Below are 15413 nucleotides of genomic sequence, written 5' to 3'. Positions count from 1 at the left end.
ATGCTACGTCTAACTATTAAGGTGAATTTACTTTCTTCTGGAACACCTGCGCTAATCACTGGTATTGGGTGAAAGACAGTGAAAAGCTTTTCTTTAGTTTTTCTGGAAGGAAACAAATTTACCGCTTATAATTAGACCTGGGCAAGAACCCTTTGGGGTGCTTTCTTAGAATTGTTCTTTATTAGAGCACAGGCTACTTTCACTTACAGACTGAAAGGTACATATTTCAGTGCAATAACTACATTAAATTATTTTAATAATCTGTAGTAACTCATAACACGGTGTTGTGGTATAGTGACAGATATAAGGCTCTTTAGGGTCTGTGTGCACCTCATTTTTCAAGTGGAGCTGTATTTCATTGTTATTAGCATGCCTTTTTATTAATGGTTGCTGCAGCAAATATATTAACAATCAAAATAGAAGCTGAACAAACTAATGCCAATGCAAGGAAGCAAATGGAGAGCCATTTGGTGATTCAATATGTCAAAACGAGTGTGACTTTTTGAACCAGGCAGCTGGGAGAACAAACCACCTTTTCGCATTGAAGCCCTACTTGTTTCCGTTTGTCATTCAGTGCTAAAATTTATTATACATCCCTTACAATATCTGCTCTGCTAGTCTCATTATTAAAAATCAGGAAAACGTATCTACACCATATTAAATGGCACTTACCTCAGCCTTCAAAAAAAATCTCCCCTGAAACCTCTAATCATCAAACAAACCAAGAAAAGGAATCAATCATGCCTTGAAGTTAAGTAGAATCAATTATATGAATATTTGCCATAGGTAGCAGGTAGTGCTCTCCGGAGAGAAATGTGATGGTCGTGGGAGCTGTTTTAGGATTCAAGATTATATTATAAGGATCACAGATGATTTTCTAAGTGAAATTGAGATGTTCTGTAAAAACTGATGACTAATAGATGGAGATGTGGCTTAATCTCTGGTAGTAGCTTTCTGATAAATAAAATTTTTATCTTACTCATTTTTACTGTTTAAGAAAATACCTTGTCCATAGTCATCCCATTGGTCTGCTAAAACCTGGTTTTGAATTTGGAGTTCAGTGCCCACATTTAGAGATATCACATGGGGGGAAATTCTCAAATGCATAATCTATTATGCACTAATCTTACTTTTTAAGGAGAAAGAAGAGAAACTTTAGGAGGTGGTCTTTTAGGGGAAAGCTAGGGAAGATCCAGAAGATAGAATGTCAGTGACCAGACAGTATTTTGCAAGTTGGTAGAGGAATGAATTGCTTACTCATAGACTGCATCCTGGCTTAACTTGCAAACAAGTACATTGACTTATTGGCTGAAAGAAAAAAAAATCACTCAAAATCTGCTACATTTCAGAAATAATTTCCAAAGCAAAACCATCACCTTTCTGAATATGTGTCATTTATTATTCAAACTCATTACTAAATAGTTAGATATTTGTTTATTTAAATAAAAAAAATAGCACATGGAATGACTTTTCATTTTACCTCCAGATGTTTTGGTATCATGTAGATACAGCCTTAAGATGTTTTCAGTTAAGTGTCTTAGATGAATCACTTAAATGCTATGTGCAAAATAGTAGCACATTTCAAGAGTTGGCTTTGTAACAAAATAAATTTTGATCTTAGGCCTTTTAGAAAAACTGATTCTGCTTAAAGCCATTGCAATATTAAACAAAATCCAAATCTGAATGGTGATATTTAGACTTCCTATTATGTTACTATTCAAGTTTCTCTAATTTTTCGTTTGAGATAAGTCAAGCAGTGTTTACTCAGTGTATAGGCTAGTATAGGTGACTGGGAGGGCAAAACATTAGAAGCTAGGCTTTCTGGAAGGCTATGGATTATGCAGCTCTTTTTTAAAATGCTTGCTTTAAAAAAAAAAAAAAAAAAAACACAAGGAGGCTACCTAATAACCTTTTTTTTGTTTAAGGCTTACTCTAGAATTCTGGAGGTATATGCAAATTCTTGTAGGATTATTTTTAAGTTTACTAGTTCTGTCTTTACATTTCTCTGCCCATGTCGGGGGACAGCCAGTTCAATGAGCAAATTACAAAAGTTCCTAAAGATTGTTCTGGTCTTACTCTTGTTCTCTGAAGGAAAAGAGGCAAATGTTCTCCATTTCTCTGTGACCACAGGGTATGTTAGTAACTTTTATGTTCTCATTGTATATGGTACTGCCCTTTGCCTTTCCTATTCATCTATGAGAACACTTCGGTTTCCGAAGGAGGCTTCTTTATAACTCTAAGATGTGAGTTTCCCTCCAAGCAATTAATTGTAAAACTCTTTGGATAACTTCATTGGAATTTCATGATTATTTCCAGGATAAGCTACCTTAGGCCAAATTCAGCCTTCCCATAACCAACACAAAATCATCACTGACAGTCACAGGAGTTTACATAAATGTCCAGGAAGAAATCTGGCCTTCTGTGAAGATTGGAAAGAAATTGTGTAGCATGAGTGTTCTAAGTTTTGAGTGCTTTGGCAGAGCATTCGGCTTCATATGAAAGAAATCTGAAGGAAATACAGTTATAATCTCTAATTTACCTGAAGCCTTAGATTGAGTCAAACTTGTTATGCTTTCTCTATTTATTACCTTTCCCCTCTCAGCCACGGTACAGCTCTGAAGAAACCAATATTGCCAATATTAAGTTAAAGTATTTTATGAATGAATCTCCAGCTTTGGGAGATATACTGTCTTTAGGATCAGTGGTCAAACTTGCTTCCTTTGATTTGTGATCTAAAGGGTTTTTTTGATTATGAAGACATCTTAATGGATTTTCATAGACAGACTCTATAGGTGATCATTTTATAAATGAGAGGTACTCTTAATTTGTAGTCATTGTAATTTGTAATCAGTTGTGAGAACTTTGAAAAGGAACACTCCTAATACATCTTAAATACCGAGAGCCTGTACATAATATATGCAAAGATTTCTTGTGCCAGATATTTGCAAACTCTCTTTGACAAGGTCCAGCACTTTGATTGATTCACTGGTGAACTAATCTAGGTGAAGTCTTAAAATTCCATGTAGCTGAAATTTATTATTATCATCCTTTCAAAAATTTTGCGATGTCATATCGAAACTCCAAAAGGAATGCAGAAGAATATAGTTCTTAAACTAGAGAATAAAATTGCAGAATATCGCAGTAAATTAACTTTAGGGATACACTAAGAGTGAGAGCACTACGCCCTTGGGGGATTTTTAGAGACATTCAGTTATGCGTTTGGCCTCATAAAACCCTAGGGCTATGATGATTACATGATAGAAACACCCTCTGTTAAGCATTACCAAGTGCACAGCCCTAACGATTTTCTTAGGAAGGGGGTAGGGGAGGGCGGTGGGCAAAAACAAGAGGAAAGCTTCCTGTTTCTGCGATTCACACATAGACTGTTGTGTTTTCAGTCAGATTTCCCAGTAGCAAATGGGATGTGCTGCTTCTTGAAGAAATTGCTAAGGCCAGGTTAAGGGATGGGGTTTTTTTTTTTAAATAGGATTTGATTTTCAGTTAATTTTCTCTGCTTGTATATAAGCTAGTGAGCTACTTTCCACATTCAGAACATTTATTATGTAATTAGATAATTTTCAATGTGCTTTCTAAAAAAGTAAAGAAACCACAGGCGTACCCCATTTTATTGCACTTTATTGCGCTTCACAGATACTGTGATTTTTTTTTTTTTACAAACTGAAGCTTTATGGCAACCCTGCATTGTCAGATGACAGCATTTTTTGAATAAAGCATTTTAAAATTAAGGTATGTACATTGTTTTTACAGTAGTTAATAGACATGTATACATAATGTAATACACATATATATAATTTAAACATAACTTTTATATGCATTGGGAAACCAAAAAAATTCATGTGACTTGCTTTACTGTAGTGACTAGTGATCCGGAACCAAACCTTCAATATCTCGAAGGTCTACCTTGATGTATTCATGGTTCTCACCCTACCTTCCATAAATATCCTTCTGCCTAAAACATACCTGGAGAATAGGTACTCACTACAAGTTTATCCATTCATTCATTCAACCATTCAATGAATGAGTGCTGCCTACAACATATGAGATACAAGCAAGATGCAGAGAAGGCAGAATGAGTCCCTGCCGTACAGAATTTACAGTTTACCGGGGGTGGGGGGGTGGAGTTCAGAAACAGAGTGACCCAAGACTGAGTAGCTGAATGGGGGAGGTCAAAAGTGACAAGCAGAGGTTTCTCTCTGCTTTTCAATCACACTGATTTGTTATTGTAACAATGACCATTTATGGCCAATAAAAGATGTGGGCATTCTTTCTCAATCTTCTGCTAAATCCTTCTGGTAGGGTCAGGTCCCAGAAAGAAGAGTTTAAAAGTCAAGAATGCTCTGTGGCTGCTGCTTCCTTTTCTCCTAGAGACAAAATCTGAACCTGGAGGGACAGGCAGGGTTATGAAGGGACATGGATGGACAGAGCCAACGAACACTGCATCCTGACCCATGATCAGCCTCCTCCAAAACTTTAGACAAGCTTCTTGATTTCTCGAGCCCACATCTGTAAAATAGGGCCAATGGCACTCAACAGAATAAGCTTCTCGACTGAACAGAATGCAAGACAAGATGGGCAGGGGCTGTGAAGACCAAGTAAGGGTGTGTGTATGTGAGGGCAGAGCCCATGAGCTGTATGAAGGCGAGACTTACTTCGGAGCAGGACCCTGCCGAAGAGGCTGTGATCCCTGTCCAGGGTGTTGCAGTTCCAGCGGTGCTGGCGGAACTGGTGCTGGCACTCCATCGTCCACTCAGTAACGCCCAGGCCGATGGCACGCATCACATCCGGGTGTCGGTGGCACAGCTGCCGTTGGTGGCTCACCAGGCCTGGCACGTTGTCACACATCACCCTGGAGGAGCCACTCGTAGCTCTCATGTACCTAGGAAGGACCAACATTGGGGAGAGTACTGAACAGCAAGGCCTGGCAGGGTGTTTCCCCGGAGTGGGAAAAGTTCAAAACAGCATTTCAAATACGAATTCTTTATCCTTTAGGGGATACTAGAAAGCAAAATTTGTTTTGTTTTTTTAAACTTAAGTTCACTGGAGAAGTGGCACGGCAGGTATGGTGAGTGATCTGGTAGAAGCCACCCCAAAACTAAGTGCTGACTGTTTCTTGGCCACGAAGCTAAGGCCACCAGACGAGGCTCTGGGCAGAGTGGGAGAGGCGAGGTCTGCAGTCCAGGAATGGGGTGAGAGGGGAAGGGCCAACAGGTTTTTGGAAGACATTTTTCTCAAGAAGGCTCTGATCTCAATATACAGTGTGTCCAGACTTGGTTTTGGAGGAAGTAGACCTTTAGAAGCTCCTCACTGCCATTTTGTTGATCCGATGTTTAAGTGTCTTAAAGAAACTGTCTGTCTAATCAGTACCTACTGGGATCTGATGCTACACTCTGCACAGACATGCCATTCTTTTCCTACTAAAGAATCCTTTAAATATTTCCATTTTCCAGCTCTTTTTTGGCTTTTATAGAGAACCCTTGGAAAAAAATCTTTCTATTGTTATTAAGGATACTAAATGTTTGGAAGAATCAAACAGTGTTATAGCTTCATAAAGTACTTTTGAAAAGAAACTTTAACAAAAAATTACATCATCATCTCTACCCAGATGTTCTCTATTAGTTGTGAAATGTTTAGAAAGGTACCTTTTATATAACCCAAGCTGCCATAGGTGTCTTTTGAAGCGATCAAACAAGGAGAATGTCTTTTTCTTGTATTTTCATTATTTTATATGATCATAAAATCGTTACAGCTGTGACTCCCCAAAAATATATTTAAGTGACAGCTGAGAGACAATGTGACAAAAAGCCTGGGCAGTAAATAATGTTTATATACCCATGGAAACAGAAATAGTCATTTTATTGAAAAATGGTCACTCTGATAAATCAATCTTTGATCCTGTGTCAGCAGTGTCAAGGCTAAACGCCTTTCTGTTCAAAGCAGCTTAGGAAGGAATTGAACCCCTCTTCCTATCAACCCTTTGCCTTGCTTCTTTGGAGAGCTCGTGTCTTCCTAAAGCTTCCTGCTCTAGTCTTTCATTTGGCCAAGATGCCTTACTTTTGCCAGATTCTTAAAAAAAAAAAAAAAAAAAAAGCACTTCATAACAGATAACCGATCTTTCTAAATAGAGTTTTAAGTGTCTGTTCTGAAGTTTTTAGGTGCAAAAACGTTAGAGAGTTCTCAACTCTCTCTTCTCAAGATCAGAAGAAGATGGAGAAGAGTTTGTGGGTGGGGAGAGCCTCTCCCCTTGTAACATTTAAGGATGATAACCTGTTAGGTTTCAAAGTTCCTTTACTCTGCAAAATAGAAGATTACCGTATAAAGGGACAGCAGCAAAGTTACGCTTTGAGGTGACTGGTTTCGAACAGGGTAACGTCTTAGAGTCCCCGACCTCTGGAGCTTTCTATTAAGGTGGTAGTCTCTACCTGGGGCAGCAAAATGTTCTTCCGCCCCACTGGGGTGAAGCACTAGGAATGTGGAAGGACGAGAAATAATGCAAAATCACACGCTTTGGGTTCCACGGTTCGCGCCTGCCTGAATTGACCCGTCGGTTTACCTTGAGGGTTTTGCGGGGTGGGAGCAGAGGGAGACGATTGTAGTTTCGGAGGTGAGTTTACACGCGCGCGCGTGCGCACGCATACACAGACCGTCTCTGCTAGTGGAGCTCGAGACCCGGCTAGCGCTTGTCTAAAAGATCCCGATTTTGCTGTCACTCAGCTGGATCCAAATAAACCAAACATCCGAGCTCTCGTTTGAGGGGCAATGTGTGTGCAGTGGGTGGCTGTAGTGGTGGAAGGATTGGAGTTGTCAAAGCCGGAATGGCCTTCCGAGGAAAAGCGAAGGGGCGATAGGAGAGGGCAGCAGCTGGGATCGGGTCGGAATCCGTGACTGCCACGGCTGCGAGGAAGCGCCGCCGGGAAGGATCTATGTGCCCAGTGCGGTCTCCATTCCCATCTCCAAAATCCCTCGGCGCCCGTGCGCGTGGACTTACCACCATGAAGAGCTGACCTCAGGGCTGAGCCAGGTAAAGAGTAGAGGGAGCCAGAGCCAGATTCCAACGAGACAGGCGTTCATATTAACCCCCTTGCGTCCGCATCAGGTCAGACTCCGTGTGCGGGCGCCATGCGTGCCCGGAGCAGAAGCGCTCGGCGCTGGGAGCGCCTCGTCACGGCCGCCGGCGCCTCGCCGCGCCCCCGCCCCCCGTTTGCGTCTGCGGCGAGTGGCGAGACTCGCTGATAAAGTTTCAAGCGACCAGCGGGGCGAGCGATAAAGGCCAGCTCAGGCCGCCTCGCCCACAGCCAATTCCCCAGGCGCGGCGAGCGCGGGCTGCTGGAGAGCTCTGCGCGCCTCAGGCGCGTCCCGGTCCCTTCAGCTCCCTGCCCGCCCAGGCGCAGCCGAGGGAGGGGGGCGCTGCGCCGGCTAGGGTGGCGGAGGCGGTGGGGGTGGGGGGAGCGGTGTTTTATATAAGGGTGGATGAAATGATGGCAAGAGAGGTCTGTGGGTGAAGTGAGGTGGGGAGGAAGAAACACCTCTGCGTGGCCTCGAGCACCCGCGGAGGCAGACACCTTTCGGGAAGCTCCGGGTCAAAGAGCATCAGTGGGTCCCCAGCTGCGGGACCAAGCGCTCGGGATAGACGAGGCTACAGAAGTCCCCCAGCGTGCAATGTGGGGAAACGAGGGAGAGGGTAAAGAGATAGCTGTGTACAGGAGGCAGAAACCCAGAGCTGATTTTCAACTCGTTCCTCCGCTTCTCTCCCTAACACTGAAAGGAAGAGCAAACACTTGTAAATTTGGAGCTAAGGAGGGCAAGGTTGGGGAGGGAGGGGCCAGGCCTCAAGGAAATGAGGACCTGTGGCCTTGATTCTTCTGTGCTGGGCTTATATACAGAGCTCGCAGGGAGGGGAGCCAGGAAGGTCCCTGACCCTCCGGACCTCACCCAGGCGTACTCAGCCATAGCGTCTGGGGAAGATGCGGCTTTTACGCACACCCAGCTCCTCCCTGGCGCAAAAGACCATGCAGGGAGGAAGCGAGGCAGCAGGAGCCGGCCGAGGGTCCGCGCCCCAGCCCTGGTCGCGCCTCTTGTCGCCCGGGCGCTCAGCTTTTGCGCCTTGCGGTGGTAAAGGGGCCATCGGTCCTGATCTGGGCCCCTGGCGGGCCCAGAGAAAGAGGCTTGAACCCGCGGGTGGAGCATCTTGAGCAGCAACTGGCTTGTAGCCCCGCCGTTTATCACCGGAAAGGAAGGAAGACCAGGAACTCGCGGCGGCCGTGAACTGTTCCATTGCTCTTTTCCTGGGGCGGGGGGGGGGGGGACCCGCCGCCCGCCGCCCGCCTGCCCGCGGAGCATGCCTTGGGGAATGTGTGTGCGTGTTGGGGGTTGGGTGGGCGCTGTATTGTTCACAGAGAATGGAGGGGTGGCGGTCCAGATAGGAGGGACAGGCTCTCCCCACACCCTATTCCTAGAGCCGAGGCTGGCCGGAGCATCAGCTCTCGCTCGGCGCGAACGAGGTGAGAAGCTGGACGGGGCGAATCTCAGAAAAGCAAAAAACCTGAAAGATGCTGTCATCGCCACCCCTTCCCCCCCACCGCCCCTCAACCGCTGGTCCCTGGCAGGTCCAGCCCCTCCCAGGCTGACCCAGATACATCCCCGTTTGGGTCCGGAAAGGGAGGGGAGGGAAACAAGCACCGCGCCACCCACGACTCGGGAAGAGCAGGGCTCCGCGCCAGGGCCGCTTCATATCGCTGGGCCGCGACCCAGGGGAAGTTCTGATCGGTCTGTGCCGGGAGGGAGGGAGGGAGGGAGGGGCAGGGGAGGAGCGGGTTGTGTTTCTGCTCACAGTGTGTGCACAAGCTGGTTGTGTGTGTGTGTCTGTGCGCGGGTGGCGGTTAAGGGGAGAAGAGAGTGATGAGGTAGGCACTAAACAGCAAGAAATATCTCATTTACGTCTATGCTTATACTCATAAACCTTTTTCCTGGGTGAAGCAGAAGAGTAAGCTAAAATTTACTTCCATTCTCTTTTGTCCACAGTCCCTGTACTTCTACCAGCGACTAGTGAATACTGCAGAGGTGTGGGTGTGTATGTTGGGAAAGGTAGGCTGTCTGCTTTTCTCCTGGACAGTGAGACCTGAAACTATCTAAAACACTCAAGTTCCACTCACCTCAGCGCATCTCCCAGTAGAGGGGAGTTAGAAATACATGGAGTGTGACTATCAGCTTAGAGGCCTTTCCTCCCCACCCAGGGAGTTATGGAGTGGCCAGGAGATCTGCCCTTCAGTTGTAGACGAGGCCAATGAAATGACCTAAACCTGAAACAGACCTCCTGGAATGAGATCAGGACCATCCCCAAAACTAATGAAATCCACTCCAAAGGACTTTATCCTGGGGCAGGAGCAGTACCTCATGGCTTGCTGAGAAGAAATCAGCCTTGGTGAATGGCGAAGGCTAAAAAAGTTCAAGAAAAGCTAAATCCAGATGTGAGAAAGGTTCACGCAGACACTTCTTCCTGTCCTATCTAGAAGCAGTCTGGACCAGGTGACTTCCAGGTCTGTGAGTCTGTCTTTAACATTCTCCACCCCTATTCACTTGTAATCAACTAGCCCTGTACAAATTCTCTTCCTGCCCAGCAGGTCTGACTTTCTTCCTACCTCATCTGTACTGAGATGGAGTGCTCATTACTAGAAGCTGGGAAATGCTCAAGAAAATTAGGAGGAAAGAAAGTTATTACAAACTTCACCTCTCTTGCAATAAAAACTACCATTCTAAGGAAGAATTAAGTAAATTGCACATGATTTCCATCTTGCTATAGCAGATGATGAGTTAGGAGACAGAGTTCAACATGCCTTTAGATCTGTGCATTTAATATCTCATTTTTTATTTCTCATTGAATTGATTGTAAAATTCATTTACTATATACAGAACCCAATTCTCTTTCTGGATATTAATGTTACTTTACTTGTAACTTTAGTATAGCATTGTAGCCAAATGAGTCAGTCTATTTTCTTAGTTAGATCCATTGTTTGTCTAATCTCCCAGGGCAGAGGGAAAACTAATTTACTAGCGAGCCATCTCCACCCTTTAAAAATGGACAGTTACTTCTTTAACCAAATAGTCATTTGTGTTTCAGTCTGAACTGGCTTCTTCCTAAGGCAGTGACCCCGATTTAGCTACTCACTAACCAGTGATTCAAAAGTCTAGTATTTCAAACTTAGAATCAATGATCCTAAAAGAACATTGTGTATTAACAGAACAGATCAAGGAGGGGAAAGAAAAACTGTATTTTTTTGCTTTCTAAATCTAGTATTATTATTATATATATAATGATATAGATAATATATCAAATAAAAACAATATATGTCATTAAACCTTTTTTGCTTGCTAAATGTCCAAGAGAATCATATGCATAAACAATTTATTAATAAATTTTATTAATAAAGAATTTAGGAGTGACTAAAGGGGAAAGGGAGCAAGCCATTAAGGGCAATGAAAACACTTCAAATTTCAAACTTAACCTTTATTTTTATGTATATGATTCTCTTAGATGGATACACATAGCAGGAAAAAAAAGTTTTAATGATATATATCCCATGTTTTTATTTGATATACTATCTGGATTCATAGGACTTCCCTGGTGGCTCAGACGGTAAAGAATCCACCTGCAGTGCAGGAGACCTGGGTTGGACCCCTGGGTCAGGAAGATCCCCTGGAGAAAGAAATGGCTGCCCACTCCAGTATTCTTGCCTGGAGAAATCCATGGACAGAGGAGCCTGGTGAGCTCCAGACCATGGGGTCACAAAGAGTTGGACATGACAGAGCGACTAACTCTTTCACTTTTACCTATTCTTTGTCAGAAATTGCTTTTATGAAAAGTTCTAATATCAATCATTTAAATCTCAATGTGCATTTAAATTAACAGGCACCAAAGACTTGCCTATTACTTACCTATTACCTTAGAAAGTAATAGGTACCTGACTTGTTCTCCTACTGAAAAAAACTATAAGACCTGGACAAAATGATAAGGCAGATCTTTTCAAGCACTGGGTAATAGGCAGCACACAGCTATGGTCTTTGACAGAAGGAAAACACACGGCGTGTGCTCCGTAACTGTCCCATACCTGTCCTGATTTTTCTGCCGAAGGACACTTTTGGGGGAGGAGGGGTGGTGCAAGCAGAGTGGTAGTCTTTGTTAAGCAGGGAGGGTTTAGAGGTCTCGGCTGTTGAAGTACCTGAGATGGGCAGGGTAGAATATCTGAAATATCTGAATATAGGTATCTATAGATATGTAAATATCTGAAAATATGTAGCTGTGAAAAAGAGGGCCCAAGAAGTCTACATGGAAATTAACCCCGAGTCCTTGGCCAAGAGCTGAGAGGAATATAGCTGTGGTAAGATGCTGCAAGGCTTGGGCAAGTGGAGTTACAAAAAGAAAGGAGAGAAAAAAAATGTGACAAAAATATTTGAAGATATGTTATACCAGATTTGTCTAGTATCATAAAACACATCAATTTACAGACCCCAAAACACCCAGCAACATAAGTATACAAAGCATATCACGCCTTTGTACATCATGATCAAACAATTTAAACTCAAAAAAGGAGGACAAAAATCTCTAAAGCAGCAAGAGGGGAAAGATGCTTTAAATATAGAGGAACAAGAATACATGTCATAAACTGACTTTTTACTAGCAATAATGGAAGCCAGAAGACAGTTCAGCAACATCTCTAAAATGCTGAAAACAAAAAATGGTTCACACTGAGTTCTATAATCAGTGAAAATATCCTTCAAAATTGAAAGAGGAGGTCTTCTTTTGTTCTTTCCCTTACCTTGGGAGAGACTACAGTTCATGAGCAAGGGCAAAACTGAAACAGAGCAGTCCCAGTGAAGTTAAACCCACTTTGACAGGATCAAACTGAGTCATGGGTTCTCTATTTGCAAGCCAAAAGAAAATGCAGCCCTCCTTGGAGGAATATAATTTCATTCTGGGTCTCTACAAATTTTTATCTATTATATCTAGCATCAAATCTAAAAGTTACAAAAAGCAAAAAAAAAAAAAAAACCCCATAAGCAAACCAACAGAAAATAGACCCACAAATAATTTAGTTTTGATTTATCTGGGGACAGCAAAATAACTAAAATTTAAAAGTTCAAAAAATAACAGATAATTTTAACAGAGAGCTGGAACCATGTTAGAAGACTTATGAAAATCCTAGAACTGAGGGCAGGGGGGAAGTTAAGACTGAAATTGAGAATGGATGGGTTGAACTATCTAGAACCAGCAGAACAGTGGACTGGTAAACAAGAAGAGAAATGAATAAAAAGTATTCAGGTTAATGGACACAGAGAGAGAGAGAGAGAGTTAAAAGGGTTTAAAAATACAGAACATAAGATATAGCATAAGAATGTCTAACCTAGTTGTAATTAGAGATCTAGAAGAAGAAGAGGAGAGAGAGAATGGGATTAAGAAAATATTTCCAAATAAGAATTTTCCAAATTGCTGAAACAAATCAGACCACATATTCAAGAAATCTATAAACTTCAAGAATAAAGACAGGGAAAACCATATTTAAGCAAATCACACAAATGACTGACAAAGACAGGGATTATTAAAGCTGCATCAAAAGGCAAACACAATAGCTTCAAGAGAGAAATCCTAATATATGACTGGCTTTTCAACAGAACCTTACTGAAATCAACAGAAATCAGAAGACAGTAGAATGATATCATAACTGCCAAACTGGAATTCTATAATCATTGTAAAGATCCTTCAAAAATGAAGACAAAGATAGTTTCAAACAAAAGCTAAGAAAATAAGTATTAAGTCTGTTCTTTAGGCTGAAAGAAAATTATACCAGATGATATTATGAAATTGCAGAAAAGAATGGACACTGGGAAGGGTAAGTCTGTGGGAAAATATAAAATAATATTGACTGTTGAAACAACTATAATATCTTACAAGGTTTAAACAATGTAGAAGGAAAATATATAACATTAGCACAAAACTCAGGAAGGGACTCTGATTCCAGGTAAGATGGAATAAGTACAATCTGCTGTTTCTCCCACTGAGTACTGCTAGACAATGTGGAAGGAATGCAGAGAGAAGCTATTTGAGGACTCTGAAAAGTGAATGGTGGCAGTGAAGCATTCACTTTGAAAAGTTAATGGATTAAGAATCACTGACATTTTAAGTTGACTAAGTGATAAGTTTCTTTTTTGTATCTCCTCTGGTATCATGCAGCCTGGACCCAAAGCACCGAAACACTGGAGTAGGGCAGAGAGATCTCCAGGGACAGTCTCTAGAATTTTGATTCAAGGAGCCTAAAAGGAACTCCTAACATACTCAGAGAGAGTGGGGAAAATCCCATTTTCCCCCAGCCCCCAGTCTCTCTCATAACTCATGCCCTAGAAAGTTGATATTGGCAGTAATGACATTAGCAGCAGCAAGGACCCACATGTGCCTAAAACTCTTAAGAGATGGGAAAAATCCTCTCCACACTGAAGAACTTGGTACCAAGAAGGTGGGACAAAATTTCATGGCTTTTCTCCCCTTTCTCTTTCTCTCCTGCTGTGTGGCTCCAGAAGGGTATAGTCACAGGAAGTATATGACAGAGTGAAATAACTAAAATCACAGTTTCTGGACAGAAGACCCACAAGTATCTAGAAAATCACATACAGAATGAAGAGCTTGGGGAAGTAATCCCACAAAGGTATATGTGAACTCCTATGCTGACCTCCCAGGGTATGCACATGCGGATCTGACTCTAAAAATCATACTTTGAGAAAAGAACAGTGGGATATACCTCTGTCAGGTCCCAGATAAACCACTGGGCTTTACACATGGAGGCAGGCATGGAAATAGCATTACAAAACTTGAAAACTGAAATGTTAATAACACCAGAGCAAGAACCCACAGAAAGGTAAGGTGGTCAGAATTTTTGGCCTGAACCCAACTGGCTTGATTACGTGCTACAACAGGAATATCAACATTCTTCATAGGATTTAAACAAGACTTAGAGTCTCAACATTCTATTCAAAATGTCCAGGATGCCAAAAAATTACTTGACATACAAAGAACCTGTAACATTCCAACGTGACTAGAAAAGACAATGGACAGACACTGTTTCATAGGTGACACAGATGTTGAAGTTATCATAGACATTTGAAGCAGCTATGATGAAAATGCTCCAAGAAGTAAAGATGAATACTTTGGAAACAAATGGACAATAGGAAACATCAGGAAAGAAACAGAGAATGGAAAAAGGACCCACACAGAAGTTTTAGAACTGAAAAAATATGTACTGTCTTCCACAGTGAGACAGTGAAATATCTCACTGAATAAGGGCAGTAGCAACATTGGAATGGCAGAAAAATGTGAGTGAACTTGAAGCCATATCAGTAGAAATTATCTAGTCCTAACAGAAGGAAAAAAAAAGAGTGAAAAGAAATGAACAAAGCTTCAGGAATCTCTGAAACAATATAAACAGTCCATTGCAACAAAAAATATTTGCAGAACTAATGGTTAAAAATTTCATAAATTTGGTCAAAGGCAAAAACCTTGAGATTCAAAAACACCAAACAGGACAAACCCAAAGAAATCCATGCCATGACACATAATAACAAAGCTACCAAAACCTAAAGAGGAAGACAAAATCTTGTATGACAATAGAGACAAGTGATACATTACTTATGAGGAACAAAGGAAAATGATGATTTGAATGACTGTAGATTTCTCATGAAAAATTGTGAAAGCAGAAAGGAATGAAACAGTCTTTTTTAAAGCTCTGAGAGAAAAGAGCTCAGTCCAGAATTCTATATCCAGTGAAAATACATTCATGAATAAAAATGAAATAAACATACTCTCAGATGAAGGAAAACAGAAAATTGTCAGTAGACTTGTTTTTAAAAGAAACGGCCAAAGGAAAATTTTAAGTTAAAAGGGAAATGATCCAAGAAAGAAATTTGGAAAATCTGGTATGAAAAAATAAAAGGCAAAGAAATGGTAAATAGATGGATATATATTATAAACTTCTGCTTCTCTCCAGTTCTTTAAAATATGTTTGATGGTTGAAGGCAAAAATAATAACATTGTGTGATAGTGGTTTCACTGAAATTATGATAAGCATTGCATTGAATCTATTGATTGCTTTGGGTTTGTGTTGTGTTCAGTTGCTCAGCCGTATCAGACTCTTTGTGACTCCATGGACTGTAGCCCTCCAGGCTCCTCTGTCCATGAATTTCTTCAGGCAAGAAAACTGGAGTGGGTTGCCATTTCCTTCTCCAGAGGATCTTCCTGACCCAGGGATTGAACCCACATCTCCCGTGTTTCCTGCGTTGCAGGTGTATTCCTTACCACTGATCCACCAGGGAAGCCTGTTTTGGGTAGTTGTTATAAAGCCTATTTATTTATA

The 15413-nt window shown here is 41.8% G+C and overlaps 1 protein-coding gene and 1 long non-coding RNA gene across 2 annotated transcripts in view; one reads left to right on the top strand and one right to left on the bottom strand.

The window, feature by feature from the left end:
* The window catches only part of WNT2 (Wnt family member 2), a 42898-nt gene extending 35773 nt beyond the window's left edge, over positions 1-7125 (bottom strand). Inside the window, exons 1-2 of the mRNA XM_055590297.1 lie at positions 7007-7125; positions 4671-4897 (exon numbers count right to left, since the gene is read on the bottom strand). Coding sequence (XP_055446272.1) covers positions 4671-4897; positions 7007-7089 — 310 coding nt within the window. The 5' untranslated portion in view covers positions 7090-7125. The remainder of the gene's footprint in view (positions 1-4670; positions 4898-7006) is intronic.
* LOC129659163 (uncharacterized) overlaps positions 1-15413 on the top strand; it is a 122440-nt gene that overhangs the window by 13492 nt on the left and 93535 nt on the right. The window contains exon 2 of the long non-coding RNA XR_008717823.1: positions 9040-9102. This is a non-coding gene — a long non-coding RNA (uncharacterized LOC129659163). The remainder of the gene's footprint in view (positions 1-9039; positions 9103-15413) is intronic.

Source organism: Bubalus kerabau, chromosome 8, assembly GCF_029407905.1.
Source record: "Bubalus kerabau isolate K-KA32 ecotype Philippines breed swamp buffalo chromosome 8, PCC_UOA_SB_1v2, whole genome shotgun sequence".
NCBI classification, from domain to species: domain Eukaryota; kingdom Metazoa; phylum Chordata; class Mammalia; order Artiodactyla; family Bovidae; genus Bubalus; species Bubalus kerabau.
This window is presented reverse-complemented; position numbering and strand designations above follow the sequence as displayed.